Source organism: Pavona decussata, unplaced genomic scaffold (assembly GCF_977016875.1).
Source record: "Pavona decussata unplaced genomic scaffold, jaPavDecu1.1 SCAFFOLD_6, whole genome shotgun sequence".
NCBI lineage: Eukaryota > Metazoa > Cnidaria > Anthozoa > Scleractinia > Agariciidae > Pavona > Pavona decussata.
Genome location: NW_028145430.1, coordinates 5,507,501 through 5,534,812, shown reverse-complemented (window position 1 = coordinate 5,534,812; position 27,312 = coordinate 5,507,501). Strand labels below are relative to the sequence as shown.

Sequence of the window (27,312 nt, the reverse complement as noted above, 5' to 3'; positions counted from 1 at the left end):
ACCGAGGTTTTTTAGTATTAACCACGGCAGATCATGATCACCCTTGAATGCAGAATACTCTAATGTATTCAACTTTTTCGGGGTTAAGATTTTTTTTTAATAATAAAATTTTCGCGACATTCGGTAACACCTGGAAAAAAAGGCGAAAAGCACCAAACTTTTTAAAATACAAAAAATAATATAGTTTTATCGCAGCGCACACGATGGCATAAAGCAACAGTCTCCTTCACATTCCATTCCTTTCCATTTATAATTGCACAATTTTAACGGATCGCGCAATTTAACCCCGCGAAGTGATAAAATTGATATCCGGGCGAGCATGAAAGGCATAAGTGTTGCGCCCATTTGAATGATTATAGACATTATACTTGAAGATTTCGTCTACAGACTCGACAGGGCCAATCTAAAAAAACACCACAGGAAAAGAACGCCTAGAAACAGCCTTCATTTGAATAGTACCAAGTCAAGATTTCATCCACAGACAGTTAAGTCGCCGTTAACCGTTGACACTTTTAGCTGAAACCTGTGTGCAATGGCGCTGCGAAACAAGTTTCAACAGGCGTTGCACCGTGCAACATGGTCGGTTTCGAGAAACTTTTTCGAACTTCCGTTGCGAGACAAGTTTCACGAAAAGTGGAACCGCTTTCTACTTCTGCAATGGCTCACAACGGTCGCAGTGGTGAAAAAACAAGAGTTTCACCGTGTAACACCACTTCATGAAACCTGTTTCGCAGCGGCGTTGCACACAAGTTTCAGCTAAAAATTTCAACGTGTAACGGCGCCCCTCCCAGAGCCAAAACACTGATTTTTCAGCCTCTAGCACTATACTAGTTTTCTTGAGATTTGGCGGCACGTTTGAAAGGCCAGACTTCGCTCTGAGACGTTTTTCTGACCTCCATCCTCGTTTTCTACTGATATAATTTGTTTTGTGTTTTAACTTGTTCACGTATTATCAGAGAATTAAGCATGACTCATTAAGTCACAACGTTAGCACAATCCAAGACTGGTTATTTTATTCACCTCTACTGTTTAGAAGCCTTTACTTAGCGGTTTCCATTTCGATTCAAAATACTCATGGCTGTTTATACAAGAAGCTATATTACTCACGTAATGAAGAGAAAAATATTTCTTTAGTTCTAGAACCGTTGCATGTATAGCTGTGTTTAAAATGCGAGATCTCTGCTAGTTTTACATGTAACATTTAGGACTTGGAGCAGCTACAACGGCGACGACAAGGAGAACGTCACAAAACAGAGACGATGGCATTGCGTTATAAATTCTGGTTGGCATTTCCTTTCTGTCCTTCACAAAACGACGACGTTTAATGACCAAATTCAGTTATAAAATGAAAGTGAACACACAACGGTGATTTTTTTTCATTTTACTTCTCAACTTGAAGGATGTTCCTACCAAGTAACGAGTTGTACAAATTGGTAGAAGTTCAAGCAACGTAAAATTTTTTTTTTTTTCGAGTGACGTTTTTTGTTGGCGTTGCCGTCTGCCTTTCTTAAGGTCCCTTTTAAAGTAAAGCTAAAATTCTGTTACACAGTGCCTCTTACTCTAAGCTGCTTGACGCCTAATTCACTCATTAATGTGTGTAAATTTAAATTTTTCTTGCTAGCAATATCCTAAGCCTGCTGTTCATAGATGAGACAGCCTATGGATTTAACGTAACCTATAGTATCAGCCCGACTGCTGCTGCTGCTGCTGCTGTTGGAGTTTATTGGAAATTTGAGAAGAAAGAATTTATTTGGTTGCAGGGAGCAACTTCACCAACACAGCATGGTATTTGTGTCGTCCATCCAAAAAGAGGCGAGTCTGGATTGGAAACAATGGTGACTCCTGCAGCATGACTGGTGAAAAGTCTACCACAGCTACAATCTTCGTGTAAGTTTCACGGAACTCAAAGGAAGGAAGACTCCAGCAGACTATGGCAGACTTTACACTAAATATTCTATTAAACAGATGGCTCGGATCGCTTTAATAAAATTGGTTGACAGCGACGCAATTCTCTACCAGGCTACGACGTCGTGCAAATATCTGGACTTCACATACAATCTACACTGCTTTTTAGTGGAAGTTAATAAGCCGATGTGTGGTAAACTTGAAATAAATTCAATAAAAATGAAAAAAAAAAAAAAAAAAAATTATGTGTTGAGTTCAAGCTGTTTCTTACTTTGAAACATATCCGCCAAGATGCGATCAGCCCTCCTATTCCCAGACCTAAACAAGTTGGCCACAAAGATTGCATTTTATCAACATCAAGGCATAAAAAAGCTGCAGTGTAAGAAAACGGTGTCTACATATTCTAGTTTAGAAAAAAGACAGACAAGCAAAAAAAAAAAAAAAACAGAATAATTGCAGAAAATACCATATTAAAGTTCTCTCCTGGTAGCCGGGTACACTAGTATAAAAGTGCAATATAAATATTCATTTTTTGTCCTCCACACCAGTGTTACAAGTCACTCTCTCCATAGAGTGCAGTGGAGAAGGAGGTGTAGTCCAGAGCACCCGGGATGGCATCAGGTCCTTCATATGGAGCCATTCTAGCAATGCAGTACTCAGCTTGATCTGGAGGTAACTCACGTCGTAACTCGTCTGTAGTGATGTACGGCTATAGTACAAGAACATGAGAAATATCAACATTAGAGGCACGGGTGTGGAATAGTCAGAAAATATACTTCTTGAATGCTACGATACAACTCCCTACAAGGTGGACACCTTTGCTGGCTGGTCCAGGCAGACATTTATTAGTTGTCTTCCAAGTAAGACACAACTAGGCCGGTCAGACAAAGTTTCCGCTTTGGAAAAAGTTGACTGTATTTGTGATATGATCTTACAAGTGAATACTGATCGCACTAAAAGTTAACCAATAAAGAGCATGCAGTTTACTAGCTTTGGTGGCCAGTGCTAATAGAAAGCTTTCACCGGTCAGGTTCGGAATCGGCGTTGCTAGTACAAAATAGAGTAAAGTGGATGCTCGTATTTTTGGAAGGTATTTCTTCGGTATTTTGGAATTTGCTTGTTGTTTTTTGCGTATCATTTTCCTCCACTAACCAGCACACTGAGATGAGTGCCTGGGCCCAAAGCTTGGTTTTAGGGACTTGGCAGCAATGGCGACTGATCACAATGGTTTGGAGACCTTTGGATACCCCAAGCACTCATCTGACATAACGTTCTGGGAGACAATTGGTTCTTTACACATTGTTTACCTTGTCCCCGGCGAGGATTCTGAAAGACTCCATCACCTGTTCAGCGGTATCAGTGTCAGCGGTTTCTCGGGTCATAAAATCTAGAAATGCCTGGAAAGTCACGTGGCCAGTGTTGTTTGGATCCACAATGCTCATAAGCCGTGCAAATTCTTCATCTCCCTGGGGATCAAAATCACAGGTGAGGTAAAAAAACTAACAGCCCCATTCGAACTGTTCACACTGTAGTTGTGGTAATTGCCTGTATCCTTCGCAAAGAGTACAAACTGACAAACCTTTTCTCCTTCTTTAAGATTGTATCCTAAACTGACCAAGCATTGTTTAAACTCGTGAGGCTCAAGACGCATGCTTCCATCCTACGGGAAAAACGAAATAATTAAAAGGTATTTAACAAAAACAATAAAAGACAAACAAACAACAACAGTTTCACTAAGGTCAACTTGGGTCGTTTCACTCCTGCTAAATTTTAGTTGCAGTAAAAATTTACTATGGTAAAATAGGAGTAGAAGGCCTACACAACTCTTACTCACTCACATGTTAACCGCTTACATCACGGACTTTCAAACAATTTAGCTTCTTGTATATTTGTAGCGGGTTACCGTGATGATTTAGAGGATTTACACGACAGTGACTGTATAGAGCCATGTTCTGTATTTTGATCCCAAATTATTTTCTCCGCGGTTTTCGCCTGTTTATTTCAACTAATGACGTCTTTTTTTCTTATGCCCTTGGAGCATTTTTAGCTAGGTTTGGTCAGGCTCGTGTTAGTACATCCGGTGATAGCACAGCTTCTCTTGTGAAGATCATTGTTAATATACGATCTTAAACGCTGTTTGCCTTTTCATCATTTTTTTAACGCTGCAGCTTCTTGGAGCGTTATATGCAAGGTGCAATGGAAGACTATTAAAAGTCTAATTTAGTTACGGCTGCGTTTTTGTGATCGCTCAGCTCTATGACTGTGAGTTTCGTATTACGGCAGCTTAACATTTCTTTCCTTTGTTTTATCAGTCTGTTTACTGTGTTTTGAGTACCATAGGCAAGAGCATGGTTTCAATCCTCCCTTGGACCTCATCATTTGCTGGGAAAGGCTTGATTTCTGAGTTGCTCTTTAGACGACATTGAGCAGGTGAAACAAAAGTCGGTAAAGGCGTCCGCTCTCGCAGGTTAAGACTTAAGCGCGCGGAATTACAGATGATGCACACGGATTAAAGGGACAATTTTTTTTAACAAGACAGAAAGCTATTGAAACCAATTTTCCGAATTAATAAGTTTATAAACACCAAGCACAATTAAACTACTTGGATGAAAGTGTATTTCATATCCACCACACCAGCTATACCATGAGACCATTTTCCAAATTTCTCCTCTCAAAAACTCTGGCAAAGCCGATCGTACAGAACGTTGCAAGGGAAAAAAAAACAGAGATCGTGATGGCTTAGGGTGCACAGAAACGACCAATTGCAAAAGACAATAAAAGAAAACAAATTCCATTTGGCTGTCACAATCAATTGCTCATAAAAAATATAACAATTTGTAACATTTGGTGAGTTTTCTCTTCAGGAATGTGCTTTGATACTGAGTATTTATGAAGATGCATGCGAAGTGATAGTAATTACAAACCTTGTCAAAAAAGTTGAACGAGTTTCGGAATTCCTTCATCTGTTCCTCCGTGATGCCTTTGGAATCTCTCGTTAGTATCTGTAAAAGAACAAAATACAAATACTTAATCACGGACCCGCACTATAAATAAAACAAACCTTGGCCTCGCCGAAAAAACACTAGTTATTTCGTTGTCAACGTCGCAGGGTCAATGCGGCAAGATTTAATTAACACTAACAGAATAAATTTGAAATTCATATTCAAATTTGTGTTTTGAAAAAGCGATTTTGTACGAAAGCAAAGAGCTGTTACGATCGAATTGCAGTATTTTTCGCAAAACGTCTTTTAGTCTTAGATCATCTTTTAAAACACGAGCTTTGTTTTATTTCTAGAAATACCGATTCCACACTGTTGCTATTGTTCTTCTGAGACAGTGAAGCAGTGATAAGCAGCTATCCCATGCATAGTGCGGTGGACCCTTCTGTTATTACAGTACCTGATTTTCAATTTCATTGATGTTTCTAGCAATGGCTGTTAGCAGTTGCTCCCAATTTACTCGAAGAGCCTAAAAAAAAAAGGAAAGTTAACAATCATGAATGATGGCTGAATACACAGTCAGCAGCAACCCGCTATAATTTTCAATTTTACATTTGTAGGCCATTGATTAGCTCCACTTACTTCCATTGTGAATGCTGTGTGAGGATTTTCGAAAATCATCGCCTCTTGGACATCCTATCAATGAAACAAACAGTGTATGTCGCTGTATTACTCTTATCAAATAATTCTTTACCAGTTCGACGACATACGTTTCATTACAAGGATGGCTTCTTTTTTGAAAACGTTCATTACATCTGATTAGCTTTCATTTTACATGTTTCTACACAAGAACAACCGTCTTGCAAATGATGTTTGTATCCCCCCCTTCAAATTGTTCCCACATACCCCCCCCCCCCCGTCATAATTTTGGTCCAATATGACCTGTTTCAACATTGAGTTTGTTGTTTGTGTAGTGGAATCACGGGATTTTCCAAAGTCACGAGTTGGAGCACGGAGGGATGTTATGCAACGCTCGGTCGCGTTGGAGCTCGGAGTTCTGGATTGTACCGTGAGTAAATCACTGTGTTGCAGATGCAGTAATTCCGGTAGATCCTCAACATTTGTTTGGGGGGGGGATCAGAATACTTCTCCCTTCTAGTGACCATGGCTCCACATTTTTTGACTATAAATTTGCCATAGTCAACAATCATTACTCCATGAGCCCGAGATAAGGCATGAAAGATAGCCATCCCATACCCAACACATGCGAGTGGAATAATTACTTTATTAAAACAACAAAGAAATATTGCTAGAACTGAACAGAAGATGAATTTCATTTTCATTCTTTCTTGGGAATGGTATAATTAACAAATACACCATGGCTGCTAAGCCAAGCAAATCCCTGGAATTGCATTATGCAATGATCCAGTTTTTAATAATGCCTGATGTCAATGGCCCCTTAGCCAATCAAAACTCTAGGATTGCATTATCCTGTACTTATTCCTAACCTGGTGGACTAACTCCAGTTCATCCATCTGAGGTTTGTAGTCGGCAACATCTCGTTCAAGCCCTTGAAGATCTTTAAGTTGCTCCTTTGAACAACAAAATATCAATGGGAGTTTCATCAAACATAACGTAAAAATGACAGTTATTATTAAAGGATAGGTTTCCTGATGATCAAGGAAATTAAAAATCACAGACAAAGCTTTTTGAAAATAAATTTTTAGAGTAATATTTGGAAAGAAAAGGAACTTGATCCAATTTTAACATTCCAACAACCTCTAAGTCAAATATAACTCTGTAACTGTCCCAACAATGTATAACCATGGTAGATTACAAATGCAATGAAAACTAAATAAAGCAGCACATTGATACATTGTCAAATAAACACATAATTTTCCTCATCTTCTGTTGGTATAATGTTCACGTAGCAGAGTGATAACAAGTTGGATTTGTGCACATTGCAACTATCTGGGTATTCCACAAAACCCAATTAAACATGATGAATTGGGAAAGACAGTTTAATTCACACACCTCCAGTGAACCCTGCATCTTCAGAGCAATTGACCTTAACTTTTCCTCTTTGTTCCCTATCCATGGTCCAATATCATTAGCCTTGTTTGCAAACTCCACACGAAGTCTTTCATTTCCTAGTATCAGTCAAGGTACAAACCTCTATTGACCTCTATTGCCCCTCTCCCTCCTGCAAAGCTGCTGTTTTGCTCTATTTAGAATATCAAGCAAAAAGCAAAGGAAAGACAAGCAGTTGTTGAGGGAAATGGCTTGTCAGATTTTAACAATTACTTATAAATAGTTGTGTTACATGTTAAAATGGGTTGATTTCTTTTTCGAATCAACAGAAATCCAGTTTACGGCAAAATGTTTGTAATGCGGTAAGAAATCCAACATATATTACTGCGCCTTTCAGTAAAATGCGGGCTCTGAAGTTCAAAATTCAACCAACTGTTTTGCTTTTCATTGATGTCAATCACTGAAGCAGACTCCTTAGAAAACAAAAAACCTTTGGCTCAACAGGGTCAAAAGGTCATGTTCGTGCGCTGTGATTGGCAGATTTCTATCCACTTTGTTCGTTCTGTATTTTTGTGGCCAGTTGGTTGTCACTGTAATTATGATTGACAGCAGTAAAACATCTTAATCGTTAGTTGAGCTAGGTTGAACTTCAGAGTCTGTATGTTATAAAAAGGTGCAGTAAAATGGAGCTCAATAGCAAATGTGACCAAGGATACGCTGCTGTCTGCCCTTTTCATTTTCCAGAAGCTCATCTCTCTTGGGAACCAATTCTTTCACTTCATCCCAAGCTAAAGATATTTCCTGTCCAAGGAAATTAAAAAAAACAAACAATCGGATAATACTTAATATTCTCAGATAGTACTTAGATTTATAATGATAAGAAAACTGGAGCAATTAGACAACCACTGCTTTTGAAAAATAAAAATGTCTTAAATGGACGATACATGTCCTGCTAATGGTATTTCTTATTATGACTGCAGGATTGTTGTTCTTTTGGGTTTCACTGAAATACAGCTTTTAAAACTAGTTGTCAAATGATCCCCTCAATTGCCAACCTGCTGATACATGTCATAGAGTTCAAGCATTCACAGAATAACTTGGATGTCACAAGTAATCATTCACACTGCTGATATTGCTCAATATCTATCATCACTGAAAAGATCACATAGAAACCATTCATTAACATCAATTCTGGTGGGTTTACAGTAGTAAATTATCTAACCTGTTTTAGTAAATTATCTAACCTGTTTTGTAAGACTTGTATAAGGGTTTTCCTGATCAATTATTGCCTCTATCTCTGCACTAATCGCCATGATAGCATCAAACTCTGCATTGGCAGCAGGCATATTGTCCTTGAACACCTGGTGAGCATCTTGTAGTTCCTGTAATTACAACATAACTGATACTAAATGAATCATCCACTTTTTGTAACATAGACTAAGAAGAAAGACAGCATCAAATGTCAAATCTGTTGTTCTATTAACAAGATTATTTTGTGACAAATTCTGCACACTGAATCTTTTGATTGATAGACCACCAAATCAATGCAACAACAAAAATAGGAAATTCATGAATTAGTAAGAATAAGCATTATTTAACAATTTTTCGCCAAAGGTGAAGTAAATATTGGTGAATATTCCCCAAGACGAAGTCGAGGAGAATATTCACCAATATTTACTGAGCCTGAGGCGAATAATTGTTTTAGTATAATTACCCAGGTAATTATTAGCGAAAAACAAGAACCATCCGAAAAATGTCAATTGTCATGCTTCAGTGAACAGAGACGCGCAGTCTGCCGATCACATGCTCAATCGATAAACTGCACATGCCTCAAGCAGTATTCTTTACCTGCTGCTTCATTGAGACGAAGCATTGACTTCTGTGAATGAATGTTGGGTTTCTCCGACCAGTTTACCAAAATAGATGGCAATGAACCAGGCTGTTTGGTGTAAAACTCGAGCCGGGATCACAAGTGTTAGCGATAGCACTTTATCCAGTTTATCGCACAATTTCTTGTTGACTGATGGCTTCGCCGGTTAACGGACGTTTATAAATTGCCGTCGGAGATAAGCTGCTTCAGGTAGGAATGAAGTCCTTTATTGGCTTCACTAAACAAGTACACGGTTGTCACAGATGAAAATTTTTTGTTGTGAGACGGTGACTTTAGGTGGTGGTCGAGAGCCGCTTGGACCAACAAAGAACTAGTTTTGCAGATTATAAAAACTTGTCTTTGTTCCTCACTGAAACGTTAAACTTAGAGAGACATTATTCATCTTGTTTACTTCCATGCTTTCAAATTCTGTCTTAAATTCGTTTTCAGGTTTGTGAAATCATTCTGTCAAATAAAGAAAATCTTGTGCGAATTTAACTTAATTTGTTGTCTTCATTTTAAGCCATCGGCATTGACAACATGCAATTTACAAGGGGTTTTTGATCACAATTGGCAAAATTTTTACATTTTGCCTCCGAAAAGTTTAGTGCATTTTGGAATGTCATTTTCTTTCATCCTATTTACTTCTTCCGCAGAAACATCATCAAATCGCTAAGTGGTCATTTTGAAAATTAGTGCTCCCGCTATAATCACCTCGCGCGAGGTGATTATAGCAGGATATGATGCAATCCTCGACCAATCACATCAACAGAATCTCTATAATCACCTGAGTAATTATACTAATTAACAATTATTCGCCGAAGGCGAAGTAAATATTCACCAATATTTACTGAGCCTGAGGGGAATAATTGTTTTAGTATAATTACTCAGGTGATTATCAGAGAAAAACAAGTACCGTGCGAAAAATGCCGATTTTTTTGTTTGTTTCAAATCGTCATGCATCAATGAACAGAGACGCGCAGTCTGCCGATCACATGATGCTCAATCGAAATCACATGCGCAATCGATAAACTGCACACGGCCTCCAGCAGAATGTCAGTATTCTTTAACTGCCGCTTCATTGAGAGGAAGCACTGACTTCTGTGAATGAATGTTGGGTTTCTCCGACCCGTTTAAATAAATAGATGGAGATGAACCAGGCTGTTTGGTGTAAACCTCGAGCCGGGATCACAAGACTTGTGATTAGTGTTAGCGATAGCATTTTATTGCACAATTTCTTGTTGACATGATGCCTTCGCCGGTTAACGGACGTTTACAAATTGCCCTCGGAGATAAGCTGCTTCAGGTAGGAATTAAGTCATTTGTTGGCTTCACTAAACAAGTACACGGTTGTCGCAGATGAAAATATTTTGTTGTGAGGCGGTGACTTTAGATGGTGGTCGAGAGTCGCTCGAACCGACAACAAACTAGTTTTCAGATTATAAAATCGTTTTCTTTTCTCGTCACTGAAACGTAGAACTTAGAGAGACCTTTTTTCATCTTGTGTACTTCCATACTTTCAAAAAGTCTGTCTTAAACTCGTTTTGTTTGTGGAATCATTCTGTTAATAAAGAAAATCTTGCTCGAATGTAACCTTGTTGTCTTCATTTTAAGTCATCGAGATCGACAACATGCAATTTACAAGGGTTTTTTTAATTACAATTAGCAAAATTTTCATCTCTTGCCTTCGAAAAGTATCACCTCGGACTTAGCTGCATCTTTAGTGCCTTTCGGGATTGCATTTTCTTTCATCCTATTTACTTCTTCTTCAGAACTGTCAACAAATAGCTAAGCGGCCATTTTGAAAGTTATAGTGCTCCCGCTATAATCACCTCGCGCGAGGTGATTATGGCGGGATATGACGCAATCCTCGACCAATCAGATCAACAGAATCTCTATAATCACCTGAGTAATTATACTAATAGAAGTTGTTCCAAAAGGTTTCTACAAAGTTGATGTGTAAAGAGAAATTGAGCTACTTACTTAAAGTACTTACGTATCCTGTTGGGATTCATAAAAGTAATTCAGTATGGGTGTAGTACCTTGTTTTTTATTATACTATACACGGTTTTCAGTTGAATAGCTTGGTTTTTAAAATATCAAATATGCCAAAAGTAAAGCAAAATTTTTCTTTCCATATCCTTACTTGCACACATTTTTTCAACCCAAAATGGGCAGAAAAGAAAGGAGAAACAAGTACATTTTGATTTTCTTCTCCCAGTTATCCCAACTCTTTTGTTATAAAAAACAACTAGAAATTCTGCAGCACCTGAAACTGTATCTCAGTGCATGCCAATGTTTATACCAGATTTGTAACTATTTACATCCATGAATGCTTTTTGCAGCCAAAACTGGGGTGAAATGTCAATGTAAAATGTAGGGAAGCAAGCTACTTCATTAATTAAAAAGAAAGAAAAAGGCATTATTCTATAAACAAGGACTAGATAACTTGCAGAAAACAGTGACCTCTACTCACCGTTATCTCTTCCAATGTATGCACACTGAACATGTCCATCAGATCTTCCCGTGCACTTTCCAGCCAGTTGTTATAAGGCTTTTAAAGATTAAACAAATTAAATCTCTTTTAGTGAAAAAACACCTGGTGCAAGCAATAAAAAGTAGGATTTTGGCATGAAATTCAAGTGTCCATGAAAATGTACAGGTCAAATCCAACAGCAATCATTGCCCTGCCCCCAGGCATTTTCTGTTCCAATGCCCGCCAGGGTGGGCATTTGACTGTATTGACAAATTTTTGGGTCAGTGGTCACAAGCTAGTGGATTATGTAATTCACAGGTCATTCCACATGGCTTTTCACAGATCATAGAAAATATGCCATTGTTTTAAGCGTGGAATTAGGGACCCAGTTTCACATGTCACAAATAAGGGATTTGTTTCAAAAGGTGAGTAATTTTGGAATATTGAACTTTAAACTTTCTTAAATACTTATAAATATGTATTTACTTCACCTCATTACAGGGCTTAGAATTCTCAGTAAAGGTAATTACAGCAGCTGTTTCCCTGATTAATTTGTCAAAAATGTAACAGCCTAAAACAAGTATGTTCTTTGTTTATGTGTAGTTCCAGAATATATCCATACTCCCCCCACGGAAGGTTTTATGTTTTGCACACCCCCTCCCCCCAGGAAATTCCAGTTTAGTTTCATACTTTGCTTCTAAAATTTTGATGTTTAAGACCCTCCTCCCCCAAGGAATTTCCGATGACCTCCATGGGGTGGGTGACTCATCTTCACAAAGTTCAAAAGTTCAGGAAGTTTAGCATAATGAGCATTGCATTTTATCTGTTTCACTGTCATACCAGACCTAGTCGAACTCTTTTATCCAAGATGACCAAAATTTTCAAACATGCTTACTCACAGTTTTTTGGTTCTTCTTCTTTTTCGAAGGAACATCCAGTAACTTGGGTTCAGACATTATTTGTTTATATTTTTCAACACCTGGATTAACTCATAGGTCACCAAGTGCAGATGAAAACATACATGTGATATGGTGCCTCAAAAAATGCTAGCTCATAAGGAAATTAATGGCAACACCCCGAAAAGCAAATCAAGAAGTACTTACAACATACACAAAAATATCGATTTTACTGTTTTGGTGTATGAGCTACCTACTTAATAGCAATGAAAGGCTTTTGTTAAAGACAAGTTCTACTTTATCCAGACAGGTAATTAAGGTTACCCTATACCTTAGAGGTGTCTCCCGTCCAAGCGATGTAGCGCGTCTGGTTTAAACTGTAGATACCTGAACCCTTATATCAAATTAAAGCTCATAGAGCTGGCTATCAAACTAAACCATGAATTTTGAAATAAAATCAATTGCTGAATTTTTAGCGCTGTTTTCTCGAATCAATTTTTTTACTTGGAGGAGCCACTTCAAAGAGCTAAAACTCAAACAGAATTTGTTCGTTTGCCTTCAAATTTGGAGAGATGCTAGTTCAACATATAAACAACGAAAACGTGTCTGCGAATTTTTTCTTTCAAAATGTTTTTTCTCCAAGAGCGATTTTTGTACGATCAGTCCACATTTTTTTCATCCTATTTCGAAAATGCTCTATAACTTTTCATTGTGATTGGACATGGCAAAATTCTGACACGTTTTTTTAGCGCTTTGAGTGCGCAAACTGAGGAGCATATTAGATTAGCGTAAAACAAAATTCGCTTTGACTTGTAGCTTTAAAAAGGTGATTTGGACGCTCGCATTCAGAGGTCGTGAAAAATTCGACAACCTATTTTATTTCAAACTTCTTGGTATAGTTTGATAGCCCGCTCTATAAGCTTTAATTTGATATAGGGGTTTAGGTATCTACAGTTTAAACTGGACGCGCTTTATCGCTTAAACGCGAGACACCTCTGACTTGGTATAGGGTAACCTTGGTTTCTACAATGATATCAATAATAATATTCTCAGCCTTGCTTTCTTTATTTTACAAAAGAGAGACTTTTGCAACTTGCTTGTCTGATCAGACACTGAATTGGATTTAAATTTCCCTTTGCTTTCAAGAATAGAAAAATTACCTGTCTTAGACATTTGGATGACCCCAGTTTCTGCCCAGTAAGCATGAGGCATTGACTGGTGGAGCATTTGACCTTATAAGCTGCTAACAGTTGGGTATTTGACCAAAATGTTTCGCGAAAGTCAATGCCGGAGGGTTTGCCTGGAGGTGGTCCAATAATTGCTCTTGGATTTGACTCTTACACAAGTACAGAAGAATTTTTTGCATCAAAATAATTTGTTTTAAGAATATTTGAAATAGCAACCATCCAGTTATATTTATATAGCACTACAAAAATATAAATGATTGTAAACAACAACATACCGCTGCTCTCTTGGCAAACTCAAGCAACAAATAGTCAAGCTTCTGGAGTACTGCCTCACGTGCCTGGAAATATGGAAAAACATTAGACAAAACATGAATAAGAACAGACAATTAGTGTATACAAGCCAGCAAATTAATAACTGTTTTCCAAACCTCAATCTTAGACCGACGAGTCTCTGTGAGTAGTCCAAGCTCTCTCCATTCATCACAGATTTGCTTCAAAACACAAAGTTCCAAGTAAAAGTTAAAAAGCAAACTATGGTTATGTTCCTTTCATTTCTAGCCTGGCTAGCTGTTTCTCTGACATGTCTGTAGTTGTAACAATCTGGAGATACCAATAATACTCGTGGTAGTACAAGTGAATGTCAAAAATAGAAAAAATGTTTTGTACAGGCTGTAGTTGTCATGTACAACATAAAGTGCCTCTTGTATTGGTGCATACACAGTTTCACAAAGTAGCTTATTGCTTTAAAGGGGAGGTGTCACCTATTTTTAATGTCCCTTTTAAATAGCCAAAAAAATATATTTCTATGGATGTTAACATATAGAATAATGGTTCATTTTTGTTAAAAATAACCTTACTAGTGCACAGAAACTAGTATCAATTATTTTTGTTTGCAGATGGCTAGGATGGAAATGGATTCCTCCTGTGCATTTTGTGAAAATTACCACAAAATGATTCTAGTTTATTCTTCCTTGGAGAAATCATTTCATATTTCCTCACAGTGCTTTAAGAGCAATGTCATGTTAGAGGAGAGGTTCTTTATCAAATATTTGAGCATTTTTGACCCACATACAGCAAAATATCTGTGACGGTGCCCCGTTAACCCATAGATTCCTGATTTTTCCCCTAAAAAAATGTAATTTAGAGTCACAAATCATTTCTTTCATTCAATGTCTTGGAAAATTGCAGCCAAATGATCAAAAACATAGTATTCAACATTGAACATGACATTTTCTTTTCAAGTAAGCAGTTATTTTTTGTTTGCACGTTTGAGAATACCTTGTTTCTCGATCCGCATTTCTTGAATGTCAAGACACAAGAATCAAGTTTCGAGGATTGAGTCAAGGCTGTCAACTTACATTTGAGGATGACAGCTACATGTACAGTGTATTTACCTGGCACCTTGAATTCACAGAATCAACATCACTGTAACCCAATGAACTAAAAAAGAAGGAAAGTATGTTTCTTCAAACATTTGCACTGCAACTTACAGTAAGAACCTTCTTTAAACATGAAAGAATTGAGAACTGATACAAAACCAAAAACTGACAACACTTGGTAAGGCAAAAATGTCTCAAGGAAAACTACAACATCCAACATGAGCTGAGAGCAAGACTGAGTCCTAGTTCTAGCATAACATCTGACATGGGCTGTCGACAACACAAGCAGAGTCAAAGTGCAGAGTTGTTTCTTTCTTGTAATTTGTAAATGTACATGATCAGGGCAAGGAGTAGGGTATGTACAACCCAATGACCCCTTGCAAGTAATCAAGACTTCTCTGTGTCTTGACTCTGAAGATGACTTCCACTCAGGTTGTCGAAACGCCACTCAAAATCACCCCAGACAGTCCTTCTCAGGACTACACTCACCTGGATGATCATAATAGACCATTTTACAGTTGTTGCTGTGTTACCTGGCTTATGGCTGGAAGCGAGGCTGCCGGTGACCTTGTTTTGATACAAATATCTTTACTTTTCTTATGCAAATGCAGGCTAGTTTGCTTCACAACAACACAATTTACATGATAAAAACAGTGAGGACCGTATCAATACAAGGTCACCGGCAGCCTCGCTACCATTAATAGGCCCAGTCACTGAGTAAGCAACTGTAAAATGGCCTATTTGCGTACTTATGACTTCCTTGTGTAATGTGTCACATTTATTCCTGAATCTAGTCTTTAAAAACCAAGTGGTTGTTTGCAAACAGTTTTTAACTCTTGCTTCAAAGGCAATGAGTTTGAGCCTAATGTCATCGGTCTCAAATAGTTCCACGCAGTTTTTATCATTGTGTGGATAAAATAATGGACTTCATATGTATTTGTTTCAAAAAGGTGTTTAATGGAAATTTACGGACTTTTGCTAGATATTCTTGCAGATAAGCTGCACCCCAATTTTGAGCAGAATTTTTCTGTAACAAGATGCCCTTAATCGGCATATACACAGAACGCTTAATGTTGCCCCATTTAATCCCCATTGTATGCTTCGCAGATTTTTAAAAACTATCCTCCTTCGCAATTGAAATAATTGAATGGTTTTATTCAGAGAGACTGCGTGATATTTTACCGTTTTGTTACTGGAAATCATACCGGAAATAACTCTGCGGTAACGTCATAACCCCCGCTTGAACTGGTCTGGTTTCCTTCGAGTTGAATTATTCAATCTGTTTTTAAAAGCGTAGTTTCATTGTGGTGAACTCTCCCAATTTCCATCGTTTTAACTGCCGAGCACTACTTGGAAGTTATTGTTTCGATTTACCGCTTGAAGAACGTTTGTTTTCTTTCTGAAAACGGCAGATCAGAATCTTAAATTCATACATGTGGCCGCCATTGAGTGAAAACAACCTTCTAAATAATGTTTGTTTGACGTCACACAGGTAAAGATGAGTAGGTCCCCTCCCTCGTGATATATGCGCAGGTAATGGATTTTGTTGGGCCGTTTTTGTTCAAGACAATCAGAACAATAAATCCCTTCTGGGAAAGGCCAGAATTTAATGTAGGTTTAATGAATAAATCAAATGATAATTTGAAGTCACATAAAAAGGGACGAGAGGGTCTCCTCTCTCGTGATATGTGCCTAAATAATAGATTTTGATTGGGCCGCTTCTGTCGAAGACAATCAGAACAATAAATCCCTACTAGGGGAGGACATATTTTAATGCATAAATTAATGTGGCGATTTGTGACTACTACAAAGAAAAAAAAAGATACCCGACCCAAACCTAGACACGGCCTGCCCTGTGGGCATTCCGAGTAAAAAGGAGTCAGTGTAGGTGTCTCTGCGGGTATTTACCTGGTTATTTATGGTAGGCAAGAGTTGTGAGGTCATCATAACAAATCAAATTTGTTGCTTACTTCAGTTCCTGAGCAATTGCTACAATCTGCTCCACTCTGTCTTGATGTGCTGCCAAATCACTTTCAAATGCTTCATGTTTCTTTTTAAAGGCCTTAAAAACAAGATATTTGAGTTAAAATTTCATAAAACATGAACATATCTACTTTTTATTATAATTAAGTTCATGACAACACAGTCACAAGGACACCAGACTGCAGTTTACCCACCAATACTTCAGCCAAAGTAGCATTCTCCAAATCCTCTTTTTTTAAAATGTCAGCTTTCCCATAGGTCCAACTTTCATGAATATTGCATTTGTGTTTGAATTTTTCAGCCAAGTGATCCAGGCGTTCCAATCTGATAAAACAACAATACAATAAGAAAAGAGAATTAACAAGAGACTATGACTAATACATCACTGCTGAAAACTGTGTTTTGTGCACATGAATCATTTGGAAAAAAAGGAATAATTTTAGTAAGAAACAACTACAGAGAAGTAACAAACGATAAAAGTGGCAAGTAGAACTTAAAGGAAGAGCTATAATGCCCAGGTTATCATTCAATTTCCCAAGGTCTAACCACCCCATTCCATCCCCCAAAAATATACAATGAGTGAAAAATATTACCAAATCGCTTTTATTACCCACAGCCCAAAAAATCAGTTCCATTTGAGCTGTTAAATTAAGCCAAGAGACAGCAGAATGTCTTTAATATGAAAGACTAATCAAAATTCATGGATATCTATCAGAAAACACAGCTGTCGACAGGTTGATCCGCAGCTAGCCTTGAATTCTGATTGGATAGTAGAAAGTATGTGAATTAAATAAAGTGTAATCTACACAGTAAAAAGCAAATAAATGGCCAACACTTAAAATCTTCATGAATAAAACTTATTAACATAAGCAATTTCATTGGCAGATAGTAGCCCTGACTGCTTTAAACTATTTTTGTGAAGAAAACACTGACCATGCGCGGTCTCATGAAACAGTTGTTTGGTAATAAATGGGGCTAAAATCATGTAATTTAGGTTAAACTCGAGACAGTGTTGGCCAGCTGTCTACCACTATAAGTTAGGCGGGGCAGTCTGAGGGTTTTTGCAGGGCTTCAGTAAATTTACATTGGTAAGTTTTTAATTTTCCACTGTTATTCAGTGTGATGTGCCTGGGTGGTTGCAACTCAAAGGGCTCCCACAGACTTTGCAGGCACTTTCCCCTCACTCATCTACTGATGAGTTTGAAAAAAAGACAGAAAGAAGTCGAAAGAAAGAAAACATTGAGCAAAAACTGCTGTTTACAGCAAATGAACCATAGTGTAAATACAAATATCAAGGTAAATAGGATTTTTATCATCTCACCGTCTCATTTCTGTCAACAACCAATCTTCTAGATCTTTTTCTGCTGTGTCTAAATTTCCCCAGGCTCGATTAATGTCCTGAGTTGTAACATATAAAAAAATTGGTTACACTTTCTTTACCAGGTACTACTGAACCAAGAAATTTACCGAAAATTGAAAAGGCTACAGGTATATAAAACACAACAAATCACAAAAAATTACCAAAAAGCACATTTTAACATAATAAAGTTTATGAACAGAACTTACACTGATCATCTTTCCCTCTGTGGGGAGGTATGCAGGTCGATTTCCAAGCCTTAGCTTGGTTTGCAATGTGTTGAAGTTTGTCTCTAACATGCCCTTCTCTTCCACTCTGGGAGGCTTCTCACTTCGTCTGTAAACTCGAAGAGCATCCAGCTTTTTCTGTTGAAGTGAACAAACTATATTTATGAAAACCGAAAAAAAAAGTTAAGAAAACACACGAAAGGCTATAAACAGTAAATGTTTGCTTAACAAAGGCTATCTATCCGCAAACATGTTCCCTTACAAATAATGATCTTAGGTAAAGTGAAACAAACTTGTAATGACTACAATCTCTTGAAAAGATTGCTAAGTTTTGCCTTGCCTTCATGTTCCTCCCCTCCCCTGTATCAATGTTGAGTTTCAATCGTAAATCGTTACACATTATTGTTTGTGGGGAATTCAAAATCAGACAGGGGGGTCAGGGAAACGACATACAAAGGCATAAACAAACGTAACAAATATAAATAGCTATACCGCACTTGTTTTCTAGCCTTCCCAACAGAAATTGGCGATGATTGTAGTACAGTCATGTTTTAAAAGGGACAAATCTATACCTGCATATCATCTAAGGTTCCCTCACTCTTTCGGTCTTCAAGCCAAGGTAAAGTTTTGTTGATCCAGTCAAGCAGCTGGAAGAAATCACAGTAAATAACATTAGACGCACGTAAGAGTTCAGACCACAGAAGACTCCAGGCCATGCAAGAAGTACCTTTTAACAAGGACACAAACAACAAGAGAGGAACATATTATTTGAACACACAAAATTTTTAACAAAGATGTAGTATGTTTTAATAAGTAACACATCAGATGTGTTTTTACAGCGTCACCATTAATTTGTAACCAATGGAAGTTTTGACCAGTTATCATCACTGCTTTTAATTAGCGGATCATTTCTCATGACTGCAAAATTTATGTAACACACAATATTCTGCAAAATTTAGGTAACACACAATATTCAAATATTAAAATACAACAGAGACCATTTGGTGTACATACATCACTAGCCATGTTTTCATAGTCTTCCATCATCTTCTCATTGCCTCTGTTGATAGTGAGCACTTTGCCAATACGCTTCGCAGCTGTGTCGGCCTAACAACAAACAAAATGGAATTAACATTAGTCTCAAGAAAGACAGTTTTGCTAAGAAGAACAAAATGATTGGAGTTCGTCCTTGGTCCATAACTTTTGTGGCTCCACATTAGTTTCCATGATACTATTAAAAAATCTCATTCCAGGATTAGGAACTTTCTCAACTGGATGAAGTGTAAACTTAAAGCTTATAAAAGTATCATAGATAAAGGTAGGAAAAAAAACTAGATTAATATAAAAAAACCTTCATTGAATTCTTAAAACAAACTGAAACAGTATTTGAAGTTTGAAAAGTTTTGGCCCCACAGCAAGAGCTGGTTTGCTAAATGCCCTTATAAAGTACGGCAACTTTGATTGACAAAGTCTATTGGGTGATAAGTTTCAGTTTCAAAGATCATGTACATGTAGCAGTGAAATTGATAGAAAATGCAGATTATCAATTTAAACTTTTGTAGAGAAAGTGTTTGACCAAAACCCAGATTCCACCAGCAACATATATATTCCCTCAGTAGCTGAGTAATGGGTGTGAAGATGTATCTATATATTAAATGCTTGGCACTGTGTAATTGTGTTGTATAATTTGAGGTTTCCTGACAGGTATTTAGTATACAACAACTGACTAAAAGTTTTTCAAGTACATTATACCTTCTGTGAGCTCGTAAATGCATGGTAGTAAGAAGAGACATATGTCATGACAGCTCTCTCATCAGGCTTTGCAGTGTTAACCATGTCTAGAATGTGCAAATAAAGACTTTTAAAATTAATAAGTCAAGAACACATCATTGACAAGCACAGGTCTGGAGCTTTTTATCTTAATACTTACTGGATTTCTAGCTTGTGGCTTCTTTTTCGTTACCTTAAGGACTTGTTTTCCATACCTTTATTTCAATACCTTCTCATGTCACCACATAACAATCTTATCATGTTTTTTTTACATATATCTAAACCAGGTGACAAAAATTCATCTACACTGCTGCAAAGAGCACGTAAACGAGTAACTGAAATCTGTGAACACTTTGAACAATTTTAAGGTACTATTTTCCAGTACTTAAGTGTTGATGGATTTTAAATAAAAATTTTGTAAAAAAAAAAAAGAATGTGTTAAGGACTATTTTCAAATACGACTTACACAACAAGATTGTTTAGTCCTTTGAAATTACCAGTTCACCACTTTGACTTACTGCTCAGATCTTTGGTTGCTTATACAATTTGTGGACATTGCAAATAAATTAATGTAAAGCGGACGTCACGTTGCTAATAACGAACTGAACTGAAACTTGTACATGTACAGGGTCATTTGTTGACAAAAATTACCTTTTCACAACACTACAAGTGAACTATTTTTCTTAAGTGGCCATTTTAGCAATTAATTCTTTAGGTTTGTTAGCAGGATTGCAACTCTTGGTAACTCTAAGGTCACAAGGAACAAAATATTAGTCGCCATGTACCCAAAATGGTCACAACTTGGAGGGTTCTTTTCACTTTGCTTTCATGTCAAAATTCAAGAAAGATTGAGTGTACATAGTGCTAATCTTGTGGGATGTGAATCGAGTAAACTTTAAAAATTGTTAAAATTCTTGTTCCACACACAACAGTAAAATTGGCTTTTCTTAGGAAAGGCTAACTGACCTTCAGCGTCAAGCATTTTTGGAATGTCCAAATGCTGCTCAGCAACATCAAAGGCATAATTCAGGTTTTCCAATGGAGTTTCCTGTCAATAAGACAACATTGATGCTGGTGAAATTCAAAGGCAGCACAAAACATGGTAGGTTGCATACCAACATGGACATGTTACACACACACATAAAAGACATGAACTAATTTGAAATCAAACATGACAGAGTTAACTCAATACATTTGAAGTTTGAATGTGCATTCTGCAAAGTATGACATCTGTAACGGTCAACCACAAGATATTTGTATTAGACCTGTATTGACATGTTTGAATGTTGCAAAGAGTTTGGAAGAGCATTTTTTCAAGTATGTCTTTGTCACTGACTGATAAAAATACATCCTTCTCGTTTAGTCCCAAGGCTTAAAAATAATATTGCCAGTTTTCACTGTCATGCAATAAAAAATCAAATCAAATCCGTTCAACGAATGAAGTCAAGAAGTTGAAATGTTATAGAAGGTAAATACATAAACAATCCTTCCAAGTCTCAGGTCTGTGTGGTATCCCATACTTAAGTTATTTTTCAAAATGTTCCACACAAATTTATAGAGCTCAGTATGGAGATGCCATGTTGGTTGCAATATGGTGGCCAGAAAGTAATAAAAGCATCTGGAATTCACTTTTTGCTGCAGAAGCAGTTTGTTTTCTCTTGTGAACTTGTAAATATTGATCATAAATACTCCTCCTAATACAAAACTGTTCAGAATGCTTAAAATCACCTGAGTGAGGAGTGTCGTTCTTACACTTGAAACAGCCATCTTGATGCCACATACGGTGAAAATTCTAAATGTTCTATTAAATTTTTCATAAGGTAGGATGCTATCGAGCTGAAAACTTGTAAAAGATGTATTTTTAGGTCATCTTACTCCTGATCCATGGAGGTAAAAATTCTGAAGGCCTTGCAGTTTTGTGTGGTGACATAACATGAAAACCAAGAATCCTATCATATTTTATCCAGTAACATTTTATTATTTATTCTTGCTGGTATGTCCCCTAAACAAAACTTTCCAAACTATGGATTGCAAAATAAATCAATAAATAAATAAATAATACTAGGCACATTATAAAGACTTTGATGAAAACTTTTGCTAACAGTTACAGTCACTGTGGAACCTCCATGTGCAACCACCTCCAATAAGATACCACCTATCTAAACCATCAAATTTTCCCAGTCAAATCCCTCTGGTTGGAACCTCTCATAAATGGCCACCTCTCATAAGCCACTAAGACCACTTTTTGAGGTGATGACATTAGAATTTTTCATTGTTTTTAACCCCTTGTAAGCAACCAATTGACACATGGTCTGATCTCCATGTTCGCTGTATGTACTATGCTACTATAGAGTCTGTGAGGAACTTTTGGCGACAAGTTAGCACTCCCCATATTGTAACTAGAAAAATGTATGTAATAAATTATCTTTGTATAAGTTGACGTGTTGGACCTGTTCTTGGGAAAGCCCCCCTCCGGCTGGACTCTCGTAAGCGACTACTAAATCTTGTCATTTTGGGTGGTCGCTTATGGGAGGTTCGACTGCAAGCACATAATGTATTTTTCATGAAAATAAGTTTCTTGGATAGATTTGAGAAAAAAATGGTAACATTGGCATAAAGAACACAACAAAAATATGGTATCATGGATTTTAACTGTATTTTGGCTATAATTATAATAAATTATTTAACGGTTATGGATTGTAGACCTTTAAGATATATGTGTAAGAAAATAAATTCTAGCCCCCTTTCTGTTTTCGGGAAAAAAAAGTCACAGTTATTGTATTATCTCACCAAAACGTAATAATTAAATACAAATGTGACCCTGAAATTCCACATAATCAATCAGCGTGAACTTTATCTTGATTTGAGTTTCTGTTTTACAAATAATTTATTTATCTGGTCGATGAAAAACAAGAGGGATCATTGCAGGTGAAACCATAACTGCAAGTCAAATAATGTTATTATCTGTATATTTCTTTCTTTATTCTCCAATCTGAGGCGATCAAATTTTTAAATTAAGAGTCAAATGAAATGACTAGTGTGTTATTGAATAAGATTTATAATTAATAGGATAATAAAAAATAAGCTCCTAAGCCTCTTTCAGATTTCATAGCCAATCATTATGTTTTACTTAATTATTTATCTAAGTAATTACTATTTAGTTCCTCATCTTGAGAATATATAATATGTTTTTTGTATGTTTATATTTTTTTAATTGTTTGAAAATAGTCAATTACAAACAATCAACAAGCAACTAAGTAATGTATGGTATTTCAGCTAGAAAATGTATTCTGTATGAAATTTGCACTTTTCATGCCTAAGTAAGCTAATAAGTGACCAAAAAGTTCCAGTCATTACTTTCCCGTTAAGTGGCGACAGATTTTAAATGCATTAATTAAATACACGATAGAATGTTTCACTGGTGATGACTGACACACTTTAAATTTTGTATTCCAGACATACTTTCAACTAATCCTGCAAGAATTTGCTTTTGTACATGTATAACGAAAATGAAAATGTACTTTATAGTATAAAGTATCTCCTGTTATACATTATGAACAGCCTATCATTCGTTATTAGATTTGCATTACTCGAAATATATAACATGACAGTAAAAAAATTATTAAAATAGAACACACGAAAAACAAACAACAGCATTTCTTAACAATGCCGACCGTAAGTTTCCTTTAATGGACAAAATTGTTGAACAGGGGAAACAATAGCGATTAAGAGTGCGGGTTCTGCATATATGTACTTTGTGGACGAATTCAAAAAGCACAATATACACTAGTTGATCCGACAGTGAATTTGTAGTGTTTTTCAAATAAAACTACTCCAAAATAAAGTGCCGATAAGAATCAAAAACACTCGCTAATTATTATTAGCAACGGAGTGATCACGAAAATACATTCTGATCTTGGTTGACATGCGACATGACAGAGCGACATGACACGCATACAATAAGTGGCACACCCTACTGGAGTCCTATATCTTTTAGCACAAAGCTGCTACGCGGGGAGTGGGGCATCGTCTAAAACTCACCTTGCTCAGGGAGTTATAATCGATAAGGTCCGGCCGATGACGATGAATAAGAGCGCAGAACGCCAAGCCATCTTTAAAGCTGCAAGAAAAATTAACAGCGATGTTATGCTTCGATTCTGCACTTAATGTTGCCTCGTATACAAAAACATATCGCAAGCATATAATTGATCATACTGAAATACATAACCAGCTACTCTACTACACACCTTGTGTGGAAGTTTTGCACGTTGACATTTTTGTATGGTGCTGTTTTGCGCTGACACCAAAGGAGCAAGCCATCCTTTGCAAACGATTCTATTGACAAACAACGAGGAAAATGTCATAAGTACACTTGAAGTTATCGCATAAATTAACATATAAGCATACCAGTTTGTGAAACAGTACGCCTCCGGAAAATGACCACATTTTACCTTCTACAGCTATATCTTGAATAGCAAACCGCAAAATTATCGTCCAAATCATTCCAAGGGTCATTTTAAGATTGCCATCCACGATTTCTGTAAGGAAAATTGAGAAGTGTTCAGGACATATGAGCCCATTCTTGTCGGAACAACACCCCCCAAAACATACCTTCAGCTCCAATCGACACCAGTTTCACTCCTTTGCCAACCACAAAATCTAAAGCTTTATTAACGTTAGCAATCTTATGAACCCGCAATCGACCTTTTTCGGGTTTGGGAAGTCTTTCTCCTGATATTACTTCCAATAACGCCATTAGTAGCAGGCCGTCGCGAAAGTCTTCCTCGATGTTATCGATCTGCTTGCTCAATTTCCTCAAATGAGAATTGCACCATGCTGTAAACGTCTGAGAAAACAAAAACAGAGGAAGATAGCTTTTAACATAGTCAGTGTTTTGGGATAATGAGGGTTGTCGTGAAGGAATAAAAGAAAATCAATCATGCAATGATTGCTTTATTTTACAAAACATCATAAGCTTAACGATGTTCTTGTCACGATAGGTTTTACCGCGTTTAGGGACCTTACCTTGCGTTGTTGTCTTTCCCATGCAGAATCAAGTAACCCTTTATCTTCTTCAGTATCATAATAATAGCCATAATATTCCGTATTATCATTAGCCATAGCGAACCACGGAACAAAGTACTCCTAGAATGATATTCACCCCCGACGCTCCGGAGAGTTGTTCGATACTCCGGCTCACCGAACGCTATGTTCAAACCTCCTCCCCAGGGTCCTCTCCTCTCTCCTCTCTGTATTTACTTCGTTTCTTTTCACCAGCGGTTCAATCTCCCAACAGATGCGTAGAATGCGTAAGAGGGATGCGTAGTACAATGAGGAAGCTAGGCAGTCGGGAGGACTGGGTACGAGATTGGAAGCCAGAAGGAAGACGAACGAACGCGGGTGGAGACTGCTCAATCCACTACGAGAGCTACCTATAACCTTTTTTATCAACCCTGCAAGACTGAACTGTTCAATAAACATTCTTTTAATTTTTCATTAGGATAATGAAGCTCTGGAACGACCTACCTGAAGACATAGTTGAAGCTCGTAGCTTTCAGTCGTTTAAGCCAAGGTCAAACTGTACCTCAATGCTTAATTTACGAGTTTTTATCACTATTATTCTTAATATTTTCTTAATTCTTAACTCTTAGCTTGGTTTTTGTTGGGGATTATTAACATAGGGATGACCTCTTTACTTCCCTTTCTGGCTCCCGGATAATCCGGGAGTCTCCAGATTTTGAACCGTATCTCTCGGTCTCCAGATTTATGTTTGTAATCTACCCATTTTGAGCCGGATTTCTCCAGATTTATGTCTGTAATCTCCCGGCTAATTTGCTGTTGGTCGTAGACTCGACTTTCTGACAAGAAAATCTGAATTTTTTGTGGTACTGTTTAATGTACATCCCCCCCCCCCCCCCCCCGCCACTGAACCCGTGAATTTGGCCTTGTTGCGACGCCTCTGTAAGGCACTTTGTTATTGCTGGCCGGGGAAGTCATATTCTCATACCTGTCAACCCCCGGAGTACAAAAATCTGGAGATGTCTACAAATTAAATCTGTTCTCTTCGTTCCGAGGTCCCAGCAGAACCGTGTCATCAAGCGTACATTTAGGGCTTCAGTGGGGGGGAGGGGGGGAACACAGCGAAGAGCCGACGAGAAATAACCAATATTAATAAACATCTCTCAAAAAGACCGCGGTAGGTATTTCCCGGGAGATTTGGTGCTTTACCCGGGAGACCGGGAGATTTCATTAAAAACTTGGAGACTCCCGGGAAAACCAGGAGAGTTGGCAGGTATGTATTCTCCATATTTGAAGACGTGTCAGGTTGACAGCACTGAAATTTATTGTATGTATGTATGTATGTATGTATGTATGTATGTATGTATGTATGTATGTATGTATGTATGTATGTATGTATGTATGTATGTATGTATGTATGTATGTATGTATGTATGTATGTATGTATGTATGTATGTATGTATGTATGTATAATTCTTGACAGAAGTTCAGGCTTCAGGTGTTTTCATCGTTTATTGCGACAATACTGTTTCGTATGGTTCGAAGTTATCGGACCACACTCATCAGGCAATTTTTAACGACTGACTTTTCTAATAACAGGCTGGTAGTAAAATATGGGTGGTTACTATAGAGATGCGTTATATTCAGTAGAGTATCTAGGTAACAGATGCATCGTGCCTTAGTTGCGTTACTCTAAAGTTCTGCAGTACATATCTCTTTCTGTGGCGGCACGAACTCGCTAGCTCGTTTCGGCTGTTCAGGCTACATAGCTCTTTTTTACAGATGATTATGAATTTTTCAAAAAGACAAAGATTACATTTTTTGTTAGCGCTGTACGGTTTACATTTCTTTAAAATCTTCCATTTAATCTGGAAAGGTTTATTGCTGTCTTGCAAAGTCCAAACATGTTTTGACAGTTCTGTCTCGTTTCTTCTGTTCGGGCGTCGAAAGGATGTCTACGGTTCGTGCCGCCACAGAAAGAGATATGTACTGCAGAACTTTAGAGTAACGCAACTAAGGCACGATGCATCTGTTACCTAGATACTCTACTGAATATAACGCATCTCTATAGTAACCACCCATATTTTACTACCAGCCTGTTATTTGAAAAGTCAGTCGTTAAAAATTGCCTGATGAGTGTGGTCCGATAACTTCGAACCATACGAAACAGTATTGTCGCAATAAACGATGAAAACACCTGAAGCCTGAACTTCTGTCAAGAATTATACATTGCTCTTCAATCAAACGAATTGAGCGCTCTACGAAACACATTC

The 27,312-nt window shown here is 37.4% G+C and overlaps 1 protein-coding gene across 1 annotated transcript; it reads right to left on the bottom strand.

The window, feature by feature from the left end:
- Nucleotides 1-991: 991 nt before the first annotated feature.
- Nucleotides 992-25,242, bottom strand: LOC146489369 (alpha-actinin-1-like). Its single transcript, XM_085108439.1, has 27 exons — nucleotides 25,046-25,242; nucleotides 24,632-24,866; nucleotides 24,472-24,558; nucleotides 24,268-24,355; nucleotides 24,062-24,140; nucleotides 20,987-21,068; nucleotides 20,003-20,088; nucleotides 19,265-19,357; nucleotides 18,823-18,897; nucleotides 18,233-18,388; nucleotides 17,988-18,064; nucleotides 16,861-16,990; nucleotides 16,654-16,745; nucleotides 14,699-14,744; nucleotides 13,733-13,795; nucleotides 13,580-13,642; nucleotides 11,222-11,299; nucleotides 8,120-8,257; nucleotides 7,592-7,676; nucleotides 6,879-6,994; nucleotides 6,353-6,436; nucleotides 5,487-5,540; nucleotides 5,305-5,373; nucleotides 4,830-4,907; nucleotides 3,485-3,565; nucleotides 3,213-3,371; nucleotides 992-2,614 (listed from the first exon to the last, which is right to left on the bottom strand). The coding sequence occupies exons 1-27, from the start codon at nucleotides 25,139-25,141 to the stop codon at nucleotides 2,456-2,458; spliced, it is 2,649 nt and encodes an 882-aa protein (XP_084964565.1). The 5' UTR covers nucleotides 25,142-25,242; the 3' UTR covers nucleotides 992-2,455.
- Between the last annotated feature and the right edge of the window lie 2,070 nt (nucleotides 25,243-27,312).

Excerpts from the sequence above, each read along its gene's own strand:
- LOC146489369 (XM_085108439.1), bottom strand. The coding sequence starts at position 25,141 with ATGGCTAATGATAATACGGAATATTATGGCTATTATTATGATACTGAA. Across the intron at positions 13,643-13,732 it reads CTCGTCGGTCTAAGATTGAG|GCACGTGAGGCAGTACTCCA; the intron begins GTTTGGAAAACA and ends CCATATTTCCAG. Across the intron at positions 6,995-7,591 it reads TGAAAAGGGCAGACAGCAGC|GAAATGAAAGACTTCGTGTG; the intron begins GTATCCTTGGTC and ends GACTGATACTAG.